This window comes from Panthera onca, chromosome A3 (assembly GCF_046562875.1).
Source record: "Panthera onca isolate mPanOnc1 chromosome A3, mPanOnc1 haplotype 2, whole genome shotgun sequence".
In the NCBI taxonomy this organism is placed as follows: domain Eukaryota; kingdom Metazoa; phylum Chordata; class Mammalia; order Carnivora; family Felidae; genus Panthera; species Panthera onca.
Window position 1 is genome coordinate 29,678,994 of NC_138341.1, and position 20,428 is coordinate 29,699,421.

Here is a 20,428-nt window from a genome sequence, read left to right on the forward strand (position 1 = left end):
TTTTAAAAATTCACTCCAGATATGGTTATCAGAAGCATGTTTACTCTTTAACAGTTAGTACCGGGTCAAGGCACGATAAAGCATCTATTAAAGATAATGTTAAGGGGGGGAAACTGATAAAATGTCCCAGAGATTCGTAGAGTCTGGTTTCCTAGAAGAGGTGTTTGAACTATGAAGAGTAGCATTAAAGATTGAGTCAGCCTGTGATTCTGTCATGCTTGTTTCATTTGTCTGAGCTGAATCCCATGAAAGTAGGTCTGAGATCTCCTTTGTTTCTTATACTTGACTCCATTCCATGACCAGGATACTGATTTGATCTTAGCCTAGCCTTCACTAAACTGTGGCCCTGGCTTTGGTTTTGGGCATTGGTGGACATGAGCATCCGAACTGAAATGCGTTGGAGAAATATCCACCGTGGTATCTGTTCTCGATTCTTTTGGTGGTCTTCGTTTTTATGTTTATTAGTTGTCTTGATGTGTTAAGTTGCAGAGCTGTTTTAAACCTATAGCTAGTCTCTACCAGATGGAGTAAAAAAAAAATTGTAGATTTATTCATTTTGTAGATTGACAAATGTGACTCCTGTGATTTTGTTGAAAGTAGGAAAATCCAGGAATCTTTGTTTAAAATAACACATAAGAGAGGTGGTAGTTTTTGATCCCAAAACACTGGCTATTTAATGTCTACACGTGTGGCTGTATTTCCTTTTTCTCGCTTACTAGGAGATTGGGTTTCATTCGTTTGTCAAATTGCAGCCAAATCGCTTTTCATAAATTGAGGTGTCAATATCAGGTGTTAATCTTGACATCTTTGCACACTTTTGCTCTCAAACAGGCCTTTGAATGAAGCTGCAAGCAAATATTATGTGGCTGTTCGTTGTTTTACAGATGAGAACTGGGACGATGACCAACTGCTTGGTTTTGAACCCTGCAACGAAAACCTCGTGTCTGGCTGCAATATAATCAATGGGAAATGCGAATGTGACACCATTCGAACCTGCAACAATCCCTTTGAGTTTCCGAGGAAGGATATGTGCCTTTCAGCTTTGAAGAGGATTGAAGGTAAGTACTGATTTTTTACAACTGTGAGGCCTAGCACCGTGTGACTCCGAGTGGTGGTGGTGTTTGAGCTTGAAGAGGCAGAGACACACTTGCAGAGGTTGGTAGCTTTTAGAACCGCAAACAGAATGCAGAAAGTTGACTGGGTGCTGATGTGATGATGTGTGTGTTGTGTGCACACGTGCATTTGTGTTCCTGGATGCCGTGGAACGGGGTAGTGCTGTCGTCGCATGAGCAGGGCGGTCCGTGCCAGCTTGCCTGGGTCACCTCTGCGTAATGGATGATTTCACGAGTGGTGTGCTTGAGATCGGCATCTGTCGTCACCAGGTCCATTCCGCTTGATTTACCATAGCGTGGTGTTCCATGAGGAGGGTGCTAATTAGAAACGCAGTTCATCTGGCAAGAATGTGTATCTCTTTAGCAGAGACGAGAGGATCACACGGTGATGGTTGAACGCTTACGTTGAACATCGGTGTGGATGGGTCATTGGGTGCTTCACCTGTGAAATGAAGTCAGAAATTACACTAAAATAACAAGAAAATTAGGGGCGCCTGGATGGCTCAGTTGGTTGAGCGTCTGACTGCGGCTCAGGTCGTGATCTCAAGGCTCCTGAGTTGGAGCCCCGTGTCCGGCTCTGTGCTGACAGCTCAGAGCCTGGAACCTGCATCGGAATCTGTGTCTCCCCCTCTCTTTCTGCCCCTCCTCCACTTGTGCGCGTGCTGTCTCTCTCTCTCTCTCGCTCTCTCTCTTTCTCTCTCAAAAATAAACAAACATTAAAAAAATTAAAAAACAAACAAGAAAACTATACTAATACAGTCCATAACTTTTGCACATTGCTGCATAAAACCTAGGCGAAGGGTTGGAGAGTTGGAAGTATGATTCCTAACTACAGTAATCATGGGTGGCATGCCCAGAGAGTTTGGTGCCATGGCTTGCAACCAGGATTAACAAAGAGTGAAGCCTGGGCTTGGGTCTCAGCCCTGCCCCAGACCAGCATGGAACTTTCTTCTAGCTCCAGGTTCCTCTAGAGGGGGGAAAAAAAGCTGAATGAGAAAAAGAAAGAAAAGAGCTGAATGAATGTGATGTCATTCTAAGATGGAGAGATTGGTAATGTGGTTTGGAATACCAAGGATTTGTGAGGTCTCATGAGGGCAGTACAGCAGGACTGACGTTTTTGAATTGTATTAAGTTTCCAACTCCTATTAAATGATAATAGAGGATAAGAAATTTACAATAGCCTCTAAAATAGCAGAAGTACAAATTTCTCTTTGTAATTACCAATACTGCTGAATCATTAGAAGAGATTATAGTAGGAAACAATAGAAATAAAATTTTAGAACTGCAGAGAGTCTTAGGTAGATACCATTTAGTCTGGCCCTTAAATTTGAGAATTGGAGAACTGAGCTCCACGCAGTTGGTCAGTAAGAAGCCTAGAAGTAACCATGTCACGTGTTCTCATCTACGTCATCACGTTAGACAGCATGTTCCCTAACTCGTTTTCATTGTCTTGTGGCTCTGCCCTCACCCTGTCCCTACCTCACTGCCTTCCGGGGAAAAAAAGTATTTCACCTGTTTTAGTGTACGTAAACTTTCAGGGAGATAGATGTAGTTAGTGGTCAAATATCTAGTTAGACATACTTAAAATCACATTATATTAAGTAATATAGCAATTTAGATTATTTTTGCCACTCTTCATTTCACAAAGCTGGGTTTTTTGTTTTTTGTTTGTTTTGTTTTGGTTTTTTTCCTCAAATGTTTTAAATGTGTCACTGTCGCTGTCATTGTCCTCTTTCGGGCTACCTGCCAAGTCCTATAACACCCTATTCTTCAGCACACTCTCTTCCCTACTGTCTAAATTGTTTGAGATGTAGCAGATTTTGAATTTAAGTTAGCACATGAAGTTTTGTTCAGAACTCTGTGTCTTTTGACATAAAACTGGGACAGTTGCATTTTTAATTAGTTAGGTGTATATTTATGATCTTTACGGTGTGGAAATTAATGGCATTGATTTTTAAAGTGATTCTAAATAGGCTGTTTACAAGATCTAGCACTTTCCAATTTTGAGAGCATTCCCTCAGGAATAATTACTGTAGCTGATTAAATTTCTTTACCTTTTGTTGTTGTTAACAGATTCTGTCAGATGGCCTCTATGTAATCCAAAAGTAGAATTGGTTGAGGTCATTTAAGGTTAATGTATCTTCTACTTTTGTGTTTTTCAAAATAAAGCACCTGCAATATTCAAGATCTTATAAGAAGTCAGTATTAGGGATTTCCCTTTCCTGAGAAACAAGTTTGAAGGAAAAAGCTCAACTATATTCAAGTTTATATTGCATATGAAAGAATTAGTGATGGAATACTGCTGTATCCAATTAAGTCGTTAATAGCAATGGAGACTTGGAATACTTCTAGCAGTTTAGGGCCAGAGAAGTGTGGCCCGGAGTTGCAGGGAAGGGTGTGGAGGAGGTAGAGGCGGAACGATTTAGAACATGCATGGTGATGGATTCTAGGAAGGAGAACAATGTGGACAAAAGAATGCAACCTAGAAATGAGGCCGCATGCCTCATGTAAGGCATGTGGGACCCTGGTCTAAGAGAACGAGGTTTTATATTGACAGGTTATAGGAAATAAAGATGGGGAGGCGGCCTGGGACCAGGCGGCCTGGGACCGGCAGCTTCAAACAAGGAGCTTAAGCCTGGTAATAGGAACTATCAGAAACCACTGCAGTTTTATGAGCAGAGCCTGGCGAAGTCAGTGATGGGCAGACTGGGGTGGTGGGTTAGCAGGGGAGATACTGCAGTCCGGAGGCTCGCCGGAGAACTGGTTCAGTTACTGAGACGCAGGGCCAAGAGAGACTGGACTGGGGGCTAGTGGGGAAACAGCAAGGAAGAGGTGGGTACGCACCGTTTTGCTGAAAGAACCTACGGTATCTGCTGACAGGGGAAGGATGAAAATGCACGAAGATGATTCTAGGCTTCCCAACCTGCAATGCCACAAGAATGATAGTACAGGTTATGGAGGTGGGGAGACTTCTGAGATGTTTGTGATGACATGGAACTGGAGAATGGGGCGTTTGTTTTAGGGAGACGTAGAGTCCAGAGGGGCTTTAAATCTATGACAGATACGACAGCACGTTTAATGACAATGATCTAGTAAGAAGTGAGAAAGCAGTTAATGTAAGAAAACGCGTGATTTGCAGGAACAAAGTGAGGAGAGAGGAGCATGATTGTTTCGTTTTCTCAGAGACGGTACAGACAGCAAGGTCGTCCGCTGACTCTGAGGGGGAAAAGAGGTGTGAAATACTGAGGAGGGGGAGAGGGAGAATGTAAATTCATCTCAGAGAGGGGCAGGTGCATTAACCAGGGAAGCGGATTAGGGTCCCCACTAGTGCCCACAGCTTACTTGAGGCTAGCGGTTATAAATTTGCAAGGCAGCCCGCCAACAGTCGTGTGCCCCCTCCAGCCGCGGTGCAGGTGCGGTGGGGGTGGAGGGAGCTGGGTTTGACCAGGGGTGGGAGTTTCCCGGTACATTTGATAGGAAGAGAGGGGCCCAGAGCCGGAGGGTCACGCAGGAGAGTGTTGCTGTGATAGACGGGCCCCCTAGGTCGGGAAGGACAGAGCGGCGAATGGGGAAGACACAACTCTGTGCGGCAGGTGCGCAGTCTCATCGCGTGTGCTTCACGCCCACGAGGTTTTATTTTTTAAAGGGGAAAAGGAAGAGTGATCGAAAGTGGCAGCGAGAACACAGGGGACACCGGCCCCACCCTCAGGTTTGTGGAGTGTGGGAGATGAAGCCATCTCTACTTGAGAGGACGTCAAGGGACAGAGTAGCCAGGGAGTACCAGGTTTCAGTTAAGACACAAAGGTGAGGGGACAATGATGGCAGAGGGGACTCCAGTGATGACAGACCCATGAGTTCTAGAAGGCATGGTAGAAGGATTTGGGAGGGAGGGTTGTGCAGGGCGTGGATGAATTTTGCAGAGCCCAGTGAAGATAAGAATCCAGTAACGATGGGTGACCTGGTAGTTTAGACTTGGTTCTTGGTGTTCTCTTGTGGGAAGATGAATAGTTAGTTCTGGTTAAAGCCTTCTTTTTAGGCCCATTCTTCTGGGCACTTTGTAGAGCTTACATGTACAGTGTTGGGGGTGGGGCAGAAAGAATAGTATTCTGGCCAGAATGTAATGAGAAAACACGGGTCTCCCATTTCCATGCTTTGGGAGTAAATTCTGAGCATGAGTTCCAAACATAATGACATCAACACTTTAAAAAATGTGTGGATGTCCTTGCAGGGCATTTCAATATCATATTTATAGGTTTATAAAGAATACTGGCAATTTCTGGGTATTAAAAAGTTACTATGTTTTGCTTAATTCATTTAAAAGGGAAAGAGGGGCGCCTGGGTGGCTCAGTTGGTTAACCATCCGGCTTCAGCTCAGGTCATGCTTTTACAGTTAGTGAGTTCGAGCCCCACATGGGGCTGTCAGCACAGAGCCGCTCCACATCCTCTGTCCCCCCCCTCTGCCCGTCCCCGTCTCATGCTCGCTCACGCTCTCTCTCTCTCTCAAAAATTAGTAACAATATAAAACAATTTTTTAATTTAAAAAAAAATTTAAAGGGAAGGAGTTGGTCCTGGATTTTACCAAATGTTTCCTTTCCTAAAATATATGAACAAGTCACCATAAAATCAGTTTGTCACGAATTTAGAGACAACAGGATACAACCATCCATGGCTCCATGCAGAATGGTTTGCCAGAATCCTGTGTATTTCTTCAAGGAGAAGGAAGTATAATAAATGGAATGACCTGCAGGTCATATCACCTTGATAATAAAACATAATAATTCTATGCTTCACTGTCTGTTCATCCTTGGTTTGGTCTGTGCTGTACTGAGCTTCACGAAAGTTCAATTGTTGTACCATCAGAGGAGGGGACAAAACTAGCGAGAGCAGTACCCGTCTCTGCAGTTGCTGCAAGGGTTTTCTGGAGGGGCTGCTCTGAGCTTAATAATTACAGTCAGAGTGGATACCAAAGATTTCCATGATACAGTGAAGAAAGTGGGCCTTTAAGTTTGTATATGTCTCCACGTTGGGGTCAGTGGCTTTTCTTTTTTTTTTTTTTTTCTTTTTTTTTTTTTTTAATGTTTATTTATTTTTGAGACAGAGAGACAGAGCATGAACGGGGGAGGGTCAGAGAGAGGGAGACACAGAATCTGAAACAGGCTCCAGGCTCTGAGCTGTCAGCACAGAGCCCGACGCGGGGCTCGAACTCACGGACCATGAGATCATGACCTGAGCCAAAGTCGGCTGCCCAACTGACTGAGCCACCCAGGTGCCCCAATTTTCTAAAAAATTAATATAATTTAGGGTGGTCATGAAATCGAAAAGTAATCAGAAGTATGAAAACAAGTTCAGAGAAGGATGTAAACCACCCTGGAAAACATTCGATACTCATTCGTCCAGCAAATATTTGAGTGCCGACTCTGTACTGGGCACAGTTCTAGTGGCCAGGGGTACAGCTGTCATGGAGCTTACGTTCAGAAGGGGAGAGGTGACGTGAAAACGCAAAAATGAACGGAGAATGCCGTACAATGTGAGAGGAGCTATGAAAAGCAATAATTAGGATGATACGAGAATCACTAGGATTACTGAGAAAATTGCTTTCAGATATGGGGGTCAGGGAAGTTTCCCATGAAGGGAGAGCATTCGCAGTGAAATCTGAACGTAAGAGAGCATCAAATTTAGGATGGTCTGACAGGAGAGCCTTCCGTTCAGAAGGAACTGCGAGTGTGAAAGTTCTGAGCCAGCTTGGCGTGTTGAAAGAATAACAAGAAACAGCAAGGTCAGTGAGACTGGAATGTCATGGGGGAGGGGCAGAGGGTGGAGGCCACATCACACGATGTAAGTGATGGTCAGGTGAGTGGCTTTTGTGATGAGGACATAGGGAAGCTATGTTAGAGGGTCGTGAACTGGATGTAACCTAACTTGATTTGTGTGGCTTAAAAAAATGAATCTGGTGGAGACGTGTAGGAGGTGGCAAGATACAAGAGTGGAAACAGTCACAGGTAGGGGGCGTTCTTTTAGTAATTCAGGGAAGAAGTAATGGTGGCTCAGACTTCAGAGCTGGAGATAAAGGGATGGGTGGATTTGAGATATAATTTCGAACTAGATTTGTTGATGGGTTACGCCTAGGGCGTGAGGGAAAGAGGAATCAAGAAAGTACTCTTAGATTTGGGGTTTTAAGCAGGGTGTGGTGCTCTTTACTAGGAGCAGGAGATTTAAGGAAGACTCCAGAGTTTTGTTTTGGACAAAACCCAAAGCTCTACCCAAGTAGAGCTATTTGTCACTTAAGAAATTTTTAATGTAATTAACTCATTAAGTAGCTCCATGCTAAGTATACGGAGGACTGCAAAGATCTACATCCCTGAGAAGTCCATCCTTTTCACACGGAGGTATAACTTTGTCGGGAGATTCTAGAGAAAACTAAAATCAACCCAGTCCATGCGGATTTATCATCAGCCAGAGACTAGTTGAAGTGATATCTGTGTGGGATGCATAAAGTGTGTTCTTAAATATACTTTTTGGGTATCGTTGTATCACACATCATGTGGATTACTGGAATAGTATAGATTATGTGAAATTTATTCCTATTTGGAGCCACATAATGAACATTTTACAAAAGGGAGAAGACACTTAGGTTTTAAGAAATTTCTCCTTTAGTTTAGCTAAAAGCACTTGGAGGCAATGTTAAATGGTTTATAATTTGGGGGTGTATTTACTATTTTCTTCTACAAGTTATTTTAGAGAAAAGAGAGTAAAAAATTGGCATGTGATACTTGACATCGTTGTATTGAGTAAACAAATAAGAACTGTTCGATAGTCATAAAATGGATGAATCAAGGAGGGCTGTGTGGAGTAATTGGTGACTGAGTCCAACTCGGAGAAATGTGTTGGGTGGCTCAGCAGAAGGGAAGGGAGAATATAAGAGCAGCCTTGGAGATGGAAAGGGGAGGATGGGCAGAAGGGTCCAGATGGGAGGAATTAGAGTGGTCAAGGCAGTGGGCTTTAGTGGCTGGTTGACTTTGGAGCATGAGGAAATGGAAGACTGCCTGATGGGGAGGCGGGAGTGATTGTCAGGATAGATGTTTCAGGGGTGTCATGGCCAGAATATGATGCTTATGGGGCATGTGGGTTGGTCTGTTGAGTGGTGATATCCACTAGAATGGATTATAGGCAGAGCAGCTGTAGGGGAGTTTGGATGCAGTGGATATTAAGTTTGTTTTATTGTGTTTGAGGTGTCTTTGGAGATCAAGGGGAAGATAGGACTTAGGAGCCTAGAACTCAGAAGCCTGGAGATAAGGATTGTGTCATCGTCCCTTGTAGAGTGCGGTGCTGTTAATGACTTGAGTATGGAAGTGATGTGAGGATCAGAGGTTGATGTGACAATAATGTGTGTGATGGAGGACGAAAGTGGCCGGCCATGTTCGCACACCAAGAGGGAGATGAAAGGGCCTCTGTAGCGATAGTGGTGCGGGAAGTGTAACACCAGCACAGGGAGAGGGAGCCCGTGGACCGTTGCTGGCGGCTAACCTCAAACACAACTGTTGGTGTCCGTGATAGTGGGAGGTTAAAAGGGAATGTATCATTTTAACTATTGATGGATTGATGTATTTGTACTCCCTTGTTCAAAAAAGGCTTTAAAAGTGTTTGGGAGTGCAGAAGCTGGTCAGATGCATCCTTGAGATTAGAGCCATCCAGGGTAGGACACTAGGATGAGTAGACAATTGGATGGGAAAATAAAGAAGCAGCACTGTGGATAGTCATGGGCTCTTTCAGTCTGGAAGAACACTCTCCTCATTGTCTACAAGTACCTTCTGCGTCTGCTGTTTTCATTTTAGAGCTGCTCTCTTCATTCATGTATTAACTCAAAGTATCTTAAGCACATGCTGTATCACTACACCTCAGATTCCCAGCTGGACTTTGTTTTGCATCTGATGGGCCATTTTCTAAATGACCCTGAAAGTGCAGATGCATAAATTAAATCACGTTTTAGATACCCTATAGGAGCTTGCTTTTGATTTTTTTTTATTTTTTTCTTTTAAAAATGTCTTCAATGGTATTTTTAAGCATTTACCTGTCTTGTAAACTTACATTACATGAAATATATATGCTTGGGCAGAAATTAAAGATAAGTAAGAAGATGAGAGGATTTGTATATATAGTTAGATACCTGTAGTTTTTTTTTCTTCTTATGTATTTGTTTTTTAAGTTTATTTATTTTGAAAGAGAGAGTGCATGTGTGCACGAGTACATGTGCAAGCTGGAGAGAGGCAGAGAGAGAGAGGGAGAGAGAGAATCCCAAGCAGGCTCCACGCTGTCCACACAGAGCCCAACATAGGGCTTGATCTCACGGATAGTGAGATCATGACCCGAGCCACAATCAAGAGTCAGATGCTTAACCCCCTGTGAACCACCCAGGCGTCCCTGAAGCTAAACTAATTTTGACATAGAGACAAATGACTTCTGTTTTATGGACTTTTTCCTTTCAGGTTTTAAAAACCTAGATAACAGTTGCTTCAGCGCCTTAATTTTTATAAATTATTCTGTGCTCCAGATTTACTGTTTCAATCCTCCCTAAGGAAATGTTAATATTATGTGAGCTGATTATTCCATTTTTAGTGTTTACATTGCACTTATTTTTTTTTCACACAAGTGTAAGTGCTACATTTACACTTATTTTAAGAAATAAGTGCTTATCTTTTTCTCAGTCTGTAGCCTGTAGTACAGCGGTGCCCTGTGAGGCCTCATCAGATAGTCTACCTTGTGATGCCATCTGTAATATTTGTTAATTAGTATTTAGGAGGAAATTGGATACTGTCTACTTTTATTCATAAAACTTTATTCTCAGACTTTTTGTGTTTGGAGTGGGGATGATGCTCCCCCCAAAACACTCAAGGAAACGTGATCAAACGGAGATGGGCGCGTCGTTTAACACTTGTTCCATCTTTGAGGTAGTGCAACCAAATTCCCTCTTGACCCCCTGGCCGCCGGAGCCATGCTGGATGGAGACACGTTAGCTGCAGCAGGACATGTGCTGCCATCCCATAATAAAAATGTAAGGACGACAGAGGCACCCAGCTCTGCCCTGACCCATGTTCCCACAAGGGCTGGAGGTCCACGGCGAGGCATGGGCGTCCCGTGCGCAGGAATCTCCTGAGCCTTAGACCTGAGAGAGCTTAATGGACACACTGTGATTTTGACTTGCAGGGGCTGGACTAGGGCTGGGAAGAACTTCCCAGGGAGCCCCCAGGAGGAGCCGTGCTGCCACACTCTGAGGAGCAGAGTCCCAGAGGGTTTGTGTGAATCTGCCTCCCTGTGAGGGAGGCACATCTGAGAGAACGTCATTGTGCTTCCTGCCGATTTCTACTACTTTCATTGCTTTTAAACACAGAGCATGTGTTTAAATACAAAGCATATGTTATAAAGCCTGACTTCAAATACGGATACACAGTAATGGCCTTCTTATATAATTACGAAAATTAAAACTTTTCTCCAAAGTAAATATTAAAAGAAATTAAAACCCAATTGAGGCATTTCCTAGTGTGCACATAGGATCACGTGACAAGGAACTAAACGAATCCCAAGACTTGGATGCTGAGGAAATTGCATTTTGTTTTTAAAAAATTTTTAACTTTATTTATTTTGAGAAAGAGAGAATGAGACAGAAAGCACATGTGTGAGCTCCAGCAGGGGGGTTGGGGGGGGGGGGGCAGAGAGAGAGGAAGAGAGAACCCCAAGCAGGCTCTGCACTGTCAGCACAGAGCCTGATGTGGGGCTCAGTCCCATGACCCATGAGATCATGACCTGAGCCAAAAACCATGAGCCAGGCACTTACCCGACTGAGCCACCTAGGCACCACTGGGGAAGTTGTTTTTAATAAAAATTATTGTTTCTCTAACTTTACCTGTATATTAGAAATATATTTTAGGCCTTAGGTGTATGTATTTCTTTAAAAAATGATATCAATCTGGGCATCTGGGTGGCTCAGTCGGTTAAGCGTCCGACTTTGGCTCAGGTCATGATCTCGCGGTTTGTGAGTTCAAGCCCCATGTCGGGCTCTGTGCTGGCAGCTGGAGCCTGGAGCCTGCTTCGGATTCTGTGCCTCCCTTTCTCTCTGCCCTCCCCTGCTCACACTCTTATCTCTCTCTCTCTCTCTCTCTCTGAAAAATAAATAAAAATATAAATAAATTATATTAATCTGCATGGTATTAAATGTCATTATCCCCAAATCTTTTCTACTATAGTATTGACTATAGTAAAAATGATCCAGTAAAATCATTAATTCACAGGCTCAGCAGTACTGAAAGTCAAATTTTATGTTCCCCCCAAATATAACTGCTGTGCACTGTGAGATTGTGATCTAGCACAGTTAAATTTATGAAGTCCTTATAATTTGTCAGTACTGTAAGTATTTGGTTGAAAGAAGGATAGACATGGGGTTAGTTATAGAACATTTTAGGGAAAAAACCTTTGGGAAGTACTTGGCCTTTCAAATCTGTTATATAATCCTCACTAATAGAATATATGAGCTTAACTACTTTAAAAAAAAAAAAAGGATTCTCTCAGACTCTGGTTCGTCCTTCTGTGGAAGCCGAGCCCGCTGCACGGCAGGAACGGTGTCTCCCCTACTTCACAACTTCCACCAATTCATAATTTTCAAGTTAGTCACGCACTTCATTAAAGTTACTCATTGCAGATTGTTTTTCTTAGGGTAGTTCTATCTGAAACCAGTGTTATGCTTGTGAATGGATTGCTTTCACTCCTATAAATAGTTTAAAAAATTATTTTCGAGGAATTCAGTTACCAGTGCTTATCACATATGGAAACACTAACCCTTCCCTTGTCCACGTAGAAAAAGCCATTTAACCTTCCCCTCCAGGTGGACGAGGGTCCTCGTTACCACGATTTTGATTTTTCCCTTAGCTGTCCAAGTGCCGTTAAAGATGCGTCTTTCATTTAGACAGTAAGGCTTTTATGCAGCTTTAAATCTGTATTGCTGTCCCCCTCTCTTTGTAAAAACAGTCAAAAATTGATAATGTGATACATCTTTTCTTCTTTGGAGCACGTATATAAAGTCACTTTGAAATCTAAATATATGTGTTTCATTTTGAATTCCATCAATGCCACGGGGAAAGAAAGCATAGACACCGTTATTTATTTTCATAAGTAGTAGACTATTTAGGTTGACAACTAAATCAGTATTTTAGAATTTTATGTTATAGGTACAAATTGTTGTTTTGGTGTCTTGATAACTGGTACAAGGGGGAGAAAAAGGACTACCAAAAGGCGGAAACCAGTTTCAAATGTCTGCGAAATCAAAACAGGAAACTCAAGGAACTTGGCATGAGACCAGTTGGAGAGGAGCAGTTGTTTGAATAATTATACCTGCATTTTAACTGTTGGAAGTCATACAGTGACCTTCTGGTTGTTGTGATTTCTTGTGCCCAGAAAAAAAAAAAAAAAAAAAGTCCTGATTAAATATTTTATATCCTAGTGCTTAAGAGAGGAGTGTGCGTGTCTGTGTCTGTGTAGAGGAGCATTTTATTCAGCCCCAGTGGTGTTACAATAAATGGTATAGGGGCCCCTGGGTGGCTCAGTTGAGTAAGCATCTGACTTCGGCTCAGGTCATGATCTCACCATTCGTGAGTTCGAGCCCTGTGTCGGGCTATGTGCTGACAGCTCAGAGCCTGGAGCCTGCTTCAGATTCTGTGTCTCCCTCTCTCTCTGCCCCTCCCCTGTTCATGCTCTGTCTCCCTCTCCTTCAAAAATAAATAAACATTAAAAAAAAATTTTTTTTAAGTGGTATAAAAAACCAAATCTTCAATCTGACCCTTGGAATGATGCTTTCTGTGCAGTTACAAGTAAATAGGCAATAATGTTCTGTACCACTTACCATGTTTCCCCCACCCTTCCTTTGCTTTAACTCATTCTGTGTGATTCCAAGCTGTGTACAGCCCAGACGTCCGTCTGTCCTCTCCTTGTTCCTGCTCCTGGGTTAGGATGGGAGTACCGGGAGTTGTAGGCGAACAGTTTTTGCTACAAGCAGATGCTTGTTTCAAGTTTAAATACTGTGTTGTTAGTATATATTTTTGAAAACCCACTTACTGTTAAAGGACAGAAAAAACCCTGGTGCTTTCAGTCAGATAAATGGTGTTCTTTGGGGGCCAAGCTTAGAACGTTTCCATTTCCATCTTGGCCTTTAGCAGGTGAACGTCTCCACTTCTGGGTAACCCTGAGCAGGCCCTTGCATATTTGTGGTTTCTGACTTGGCTGTAGGTGACCTTTCAGTTATTCCCAGGGCTTGGCGGGTGCTCTGTCATGAAGAGCTGCTGAGTCGCTGCTCTGCCCAGCTGTGTCCTGCTAACCTGGCCCCCACAAGGGTTTTCCCTGCCACAAGCAAAGGATCTGGAATCCTGGCCTTCTGAGCTGCTGCAAAGGGAGCCTGACCACTCCCCGCAGCATGGCCCCCTTCCTCTGAGAAGGGTGGGAGCTGCACCTTCTGTGTCCTCCTGTCCCTTGCTGGCTGTCTCCGTCAACCACCTGGAGGGTGTGGGCCACCAGGAGTGGTCACTCCCAAACTCAGGCCGTGAAAAACCTCATTACTTAGTGTCATTAGTGCTCCAAAACCATAATCTGGGATCCTGGATGAGGCAGTCAAGCTTGATGGTTTTAATTTGCAGTCCATCAAAAAGTGATCATGTCAAATGTCCGTTAATTCTATCAATATAGGTAAGGATTCTTTGGGAGGCGATGTGTTTTTAACCTGTTTCCAGGCTTGCCAGTATTTCGTAGTTAATACTACCTTGATTAAGAGGTCTTCCAAGAAGGAAAAACTTTTTGGAAAAAAGAGGGTTTTAATTTTTAAGCCAGCAAGGAAATCTATTAATGGAAGGAGACAGGGCCGAATGCATGCCATCACACATAAAGGTAAACTCCGAGTCAAAGCTACGGTTTCTCCCACTTCTTAGTGGAAGTTAGTGGAGCCAAGCTTAGGTGAAAATAGCGAAGATTGCCAATTTGTCTCTTTTCTTCAGTGGCCCTGTTCTGTTCTTTCAGTTTTCTTCCCACCTCAGAAGCCCAACCTCCTCTCTCTCTCTTTACTACCAGCTCCTATAATCTAGGCAGAATGTTAAATTATTTACCCTTATTGATTGATTACACTCGAGTGGTACCTCGGCCAGTATTTCCATTTTGATCCTTTCTAATTGTGAAATTCCTCTGAAAGGAACTCAGCCCAGAAGGAGGAAAGCTCTTTAGGATGAAGCAAGGATCCTGGAAGTTTGTCCTGGCCCATCCTGAGTGTGTCCCCACACCTGGAGAGCGTGGGCCCAGGGCCGGCCCAGCTGCACTGCTGTTTTTGTGGTGATACAGGAAGAATCCTGTCCCAAGAATGTGGCTGTAGCAAGGACTCAGTGGCCTTTCCCACTCTGAAAAGGGTTGTGTATGGTAGGTCTTCTAGAAGATACTAAGAAACAAAAAATAAAGCTCATTTTAACCAGTTTAAAAGCTATTTTATGATTCATAGACATATTGTGTTTATTGCTAGAACTGATGCCTGTATCTTCTTTGTGGAATTTATAACTCTCTCAAGAAAGGTGTTTAAGACCACTAAAATTCAATATTTGGGGCTTTTAAAAGAAATATTCTAATGAACGTAAAATGTGACTCATTCCCTAGTTCATACTGATGACAAAGTGTGCTGTACTGAGCATTTGAATAGTTTTGAAACCTATGAGACCATTCTTTTAATGGTTCAGGCGCTCTATTCACATCGGTTGTTGATAGATCTAAAGCTGGGGATATATTCTATGACCTTCCTGGCTTTTGATTTACAGTCTCTGTTGCTAAGTGTTTTTTGCATTGGGAGGAAGTAACAGCTACAAGTAGTGCCTGTAAAGTTGGAAGAGGGAAGGAATTAACATGTGATGAATTAATATTTGTGTGAATTTGTAAGAGACTGGAATGTTCCTTTAAATCGTGGATGTGTTTTTTGTTTCTGGCTGACAACTTCCTAGTTTTCCTACACTTCATTATTCTTTTCTTGGTCGCTGGAATTTTTTTTTTAATTTCCCGAAAAGCAAGTAAAGTGCTTTCTCCTTATCAGTAACGTTTCTTTTCCTGTTCCAGTAACAAAAGAACAATACAAGAATTTAATACTGTTAAAAAATTGATACTTCTTCTTAATATATCCATATATTTGTCTGTAGATAAAATCCAAGTTTTATAGACATAAAGAAAAGCTATGTGTCAGTAAAATGAGCTCATATTTTATCATGTTCTTCTTAGGTTCCCCCCCCCTCCCTTTTACTCAGCTTGAAAAATGAAATCATTTTTTCTCCTCTTCAAAATCTGTTCCCATGTTCTGTCATTGAGAGTAAAAGTCCTGGAAATAAGAAGGATGGGTAAGACCACTGGTGGTTCCCTTAACAGAAGGACATGTTAAAGGCGTGTAGCATATCTTCTGATCTCGTTTATGTATTTGTATTATAGAAAAGATTATTATTTACCATTCCTGCTGCTTTGGCAAAAAAAAAAAAATCTGCCTCACAAACTTTTATAAATATCAGGGGTGTGTTTTTGCAACATGAAAGGATGCTTGTTTCAGTGTTTTGGTGTAGTTTGAGTTCATGACAGACGTGCATAGAAAGAGGCTTCTACAAATATCCTTGAAACTAGGTTGAGTAGGGGCACTGGTGACCTGTTCCATGGTGGTCCTACTGTGGCCTCAGGGGACTGTGCTTACTTACTTTCTAAGGCATGAGGCAAAATCTAATAGTCTCAGTTGTGCCTGACCCAGATCTGGGCAATTAGTGAGGTTTTCATACTTTCTAACTACTTTGCCTGTGACATTGAAAGTGATATTTATCTCTGTGGTGGTAAAAAGAAGATACGATATTACTGCATTTATGTGTTCTCAGTGCCTTTTGGCATTCCGATTGCTAATCACGGTGGAACCTTCTGAATGCTTTCTGATTGAGAGCCAATTTGTTTCTGTTCTGTCAGGAATTTTTCAAAGGAAATTAGGCCGTGGGGTCACACCTCAGTGCAACACAGAACTCCCAGAAATGTTACCTGTGTGTTTTCTCATGCCTCCTGGCCTGGCTTCATGTCTGCTTAAATTCAAGGCTTATAATAAGTCCTTGGGGGTCCTTCAGATATTTCAATAAGTAAGCAAACATCTTTAATCTGGAGAGTATACCTCATGTCGTCTCTCTCTAATAGTGTGTGCCCATGTGTGTTAGGAAACATGTTTTTTCTGGAAAAAAAAAATCATGTCACATGTGCATGTGTGTATTTTCTGTACCAAAAGCACATCGTATCACACACGTTCCACGTACACGTGTGACTCTATAGCTAGATACATACAAGCACACGTACGTGCCAGGTGACCTAACAGGTAATACGTGGAAATAAGTACAACCGTATAATTTTTATCTTGACGCGTGTATGTCTGTATTTCCCTATATGTTATTAAATGTGACAGTGCTGATAATAGTGTTTACATTTTTTGCTTAAGAGTTTCCTGAAAATTTTGCTCTTCTTTGATGGTAGAAATTAGTCCTAGAATCTAACCCGCAGCTATACATTCCAGCGTTTCTTTATAAGAATTGGCGTAACATCATGCACTTTGTGACTAGCTTACGGAAGAGAAGGCAAGACTCTTCAAATAAATATTATTCCAACTTCTTCCACTTTCATTTCCTTTATCGCCATAGCAACCACACCCAACTTTGCTATTAAACTGTGTTGTCTATCTGCTTCCTACATGCTAGTGAAGCTGACCCTATTGAGTAGCAAGGGAAGTATGAGAGATAAAGTTGAAAACTGCTTTCCTTTTGTTGACATTTCTAGAGCAACAAGTCAGAAGGCTTTTGTTCCTTTGGGTAGACAAGAGCTGCTACGGGTCATGATTAGATGGTATGTCCTTTAGTAACCATGATGACTCCCAGCAGAATTATTTAAAACATTCCAGTAAATAACCCAGAATTCTGGTAAACAAAAAAGGAGTGGTGGTTAACTTACAAAGTGTGTTTCAATTTTCTATATATGGCAAGGAGAATACTGGGGAAGAACGTTAGAGTCAACATAGGATAAAGGTGCCCAGATTTCTGAGATTAAGCTATTTTGGACCAGCCTCAGTGAAATGGTGTTTTTTTAGGAGTCTCCATATATGGCCCTTCAGAGCTCTGCCGTGGGAGTTCCTTGCTCTATTTTATTGCTCTCTTGGTTGATATGAGATCTTTCTAGTATCTTTTAGTCGTATCACTCATCAACTCAGAGCAATTTTTTTTTTTAACGTTTGTTTATTTTTGAGACAGAGACAGCGTGCGAGTGAGGGAGGAGCAGAGAGAGAGGGAAACACAGAATCCGAAACAGGCTCCAGGCTCTGAGCTATCAGCGATGCAGGGGTTCGAACCCATGAACCGTGAGATCATGACCTGAGCCGAAGTGGGACGCTCAACCGACTGAGCCACCCAGGCGCGCCAACTCAGAGGGATTTTTAATTAAGTCACATACTAACTTGATGCTCCATGGTTTCATGTCATCCGTTCTTGAGTCCTGTTAACCTTTCCATCGAGACTTTTGTCATCTCTTAAAAGAATTCCTTTGGGATAGGAGTCCTATCACCACGTGGGGTAGCCCATTTGATGGACGTTTTCTGAACATAGTGTAACATGATTGATCTTGCTGTATGTCTCATGGTCTGAGATACTGTTTTCTATGACCAGAAAACACATTTGAGGTCTTTATAAATCTTAAGTGCCTCCTTAAAGAGAAGAGAAATAAGATGATTATATCTCACATTATTTACTGTTATGTGTAGCATCAAAAATAAATGAATGTCCCCAGGGGGAAAAAAGAGTTATAAAATGAGAACACAGACATGCAGAGGGATTAAGGCGCAGTGAGCTTACGAATGACTTGATTTTCTTACTGGCATTGCGGAAGGGCTCAGGCTGTCAGGGAAATGAACCGATCTGTATTAATGTAAAGTACCAGAAATTCAAATCAATCCTGTTTGCAAGTGATACCAGGGTTTTCTTTGAATGCTGCTGGATAGACCCTGCTTGTTAAATGTCAGCTAGATCTATGTCCCTGGTGCACATAAACTGAGAGGGCCACAAAAATATCCATCCTGGGCTTTAAAATATTTAAACCCTTTAATGTTCTTTTGACCTTCAGTTAAAGGACATAGTCACAAAACAGAGGAAATGCCTTAAATTCTAGCATCTGGGTTTGTTTCTTTATACTTCTTTGGCACAATTACAACAGTAGGGCTTTCTTTCCTTTAATTTTTTTTTTCCCCAGTACAGTCAACATGGTCTTTTCACACAAGCTGGGAAGGACAGTCGTGAGGCCAAGAGCAATAGGTTTCTGCCCTGTGCTCCGAGGCAGGGCCTAATTGAATGGCTTGTTGTTTCACAGGGAGCCTAGAACCAAAGAGCCGACAGAGCCCCACACAAGTACAGATGTTCTGTGAAGTTAGATACCTGCACATGCGCACAGAAACATACTTCTGTATACTCAGAATTCAATGCACCTCAATGCCCTAGTATTTTGAACTTCTCGTGTCTTCATTACTGTATTCCTGTTACTTCATGAGGATGTGGTTTGGGGATCTTCATTTGGTTTTTCAGCTGCTTGAAGATATTTCTTCGAGAGTTTCTTCTGTAGCTGAGACAGGAAACTAGTCTAATTGAAGTCCCTGTAAAGCGTATGTATTTTGGCTCTGTAAGTATTTCAGCCATATTTGTCATTGATCACTAGTGAGAGGTCACTGAAAACTTTAGGGAGTGGAGTAATGGCCTCTGACATCCCATTAAATACTCCTATCAAAACAGTAAGCTGGAGACATTTTCCCATTTACACATTCCCTCAGCTTTACATCCAATAATTGTGTGTGTGTGTGTGTGTGTGTGTGTGTGTGTGTGTGTGTGTGTCAGCTTTTCTTGAGATTTTTGAATAACAGGAAGCAACATCCCCTAGGTGTTCTTTCCCATAGGAGTTGAGTTTGGTAGCATATGCCCCTCCCGACAGGGGTTGACCTTAGCCACTCGGCGCCGCAGACCCTCAGGCTTTGGCATCGCTGTTGTTTGTTTGTGTGCTTTTTGAGGGGTTCTGACGCGAAAAAGTTAGGAAGCAATACTAATATGCACAGATGTTAACAGATTTAGAATTAGCCTTCAGAGTCGCTCTCAAAAACCGTCTGAGTCACAAAAGCTGGTTTTGTCTGAGGTTTATAGAGTGAATGTATTTATCCTATAAACTCCTGTTGAAGGGAATGGTCATCTGCCCCTAGCAAATGCCTATGTAATCTCCCCTAATTCATGCATTCTTTCATTTAACAAGTATTTATTGAGCACCTGCTCTGTGTCAGACGCTGTGCTAAATACAGAGTGCATGGGACAGACAGGGTCCCAGTCCCCCAAAGCTTCTAGTCTGATGGGAAAAAATAAATAAAAGTCATAAATGAGAGTGTGTGAGTGCAGTTGGGTAACAGAATGCCAAGACCAAGAGAGGATGGCTTGAGAAAGTCTCCGAAGAGATGATGTTTAGGTTGGACTGAGAGCTAGGAAGGAGCAGGCTGTGTAAGAGCCTGGGGAAGAACATTCTGTGCAGAGTAAACCACAGATTAGACAACCTGGTGTGGAGCTCTGTGAGTAGGGGCGGGGGCGGCGCTGTATGTAGTGAGTGAGGGTGGGGGAGGAACCCAAAGGGAAGCTGGAGAGGTAAGGAAGGACTAAATCAAATAGACTCTAAGGCCCGAGTTTGGATTTTATTCTAAGTGTAATCAGAAGCCATTAGATGGTTTTAGGCTTCCGATGGAGATGATAGGATGCCCTTTTTAAGATCAGCTTGGGCTGCTCTGTGTAAAAAGTCTTCTAGGAGGAGGCTGGAGCAAAGCCAGGGGGCTGGTTTGGGCCCTGAAGGAGAGCCAGGGGAGTGATGTGCGGCTGGACCAGAGGTTGACAGAGGAATTGGAGAGAAGGGAGGGGTTCTGTGTGCCATCTAGAGGTATAGTTATCAAGCTTGAATTTGGGGGTCAAATTAGGAGGTGAACTTCACATTGACCCTGGGCCTCCATTTCCTGAGATGGGGAAGCCTGAGCAAAAACTGGCCAGAATCCAAATTAGCCTTCGAAATGCATCCAAGTATACGAGGGTAGAGAGGATTTTGAGTCCTTCTCTTTATATGGTGATGACGTTTGGAAATTAAGTCATTAATATATTAGTCCAAAGTATTACACTGTCTGGAACACATGAGTAAAATTCCAGAGATTCCAACTTGGTGGCTCTTGGTTATTCAGCTTGGTCTTCTGA

The 20,428-nt window shown here is 42.5% G+C and overlaps 1 protein-coding gene across 3 annotated transcripts in view; it reads left to right on the forward strand.

Annotated features, from left to right (window-relative positions):
* The window catches only part of CRIM1 (cysteine rich transmembrane BMP regulator 1), a 189,419-nt gene that overhangs the window by 39,254 nt on the left and 129,737 nt on the right, over nt 1–20,428 (forward strand). For all 3 annotated transcript variants that reach the window (XM_060652408.3, XM_060652438.3, XM_060652428.3), the window contains exon 2: nt 885–1,058. In XM_060652408.3, the coding sequence (XP_060508391.2) occupies nt 885–1,058 (174 nt within the window). The remainder of the gene's footprint in view (nt 1–884; nt 1,059–20,428) is intronic.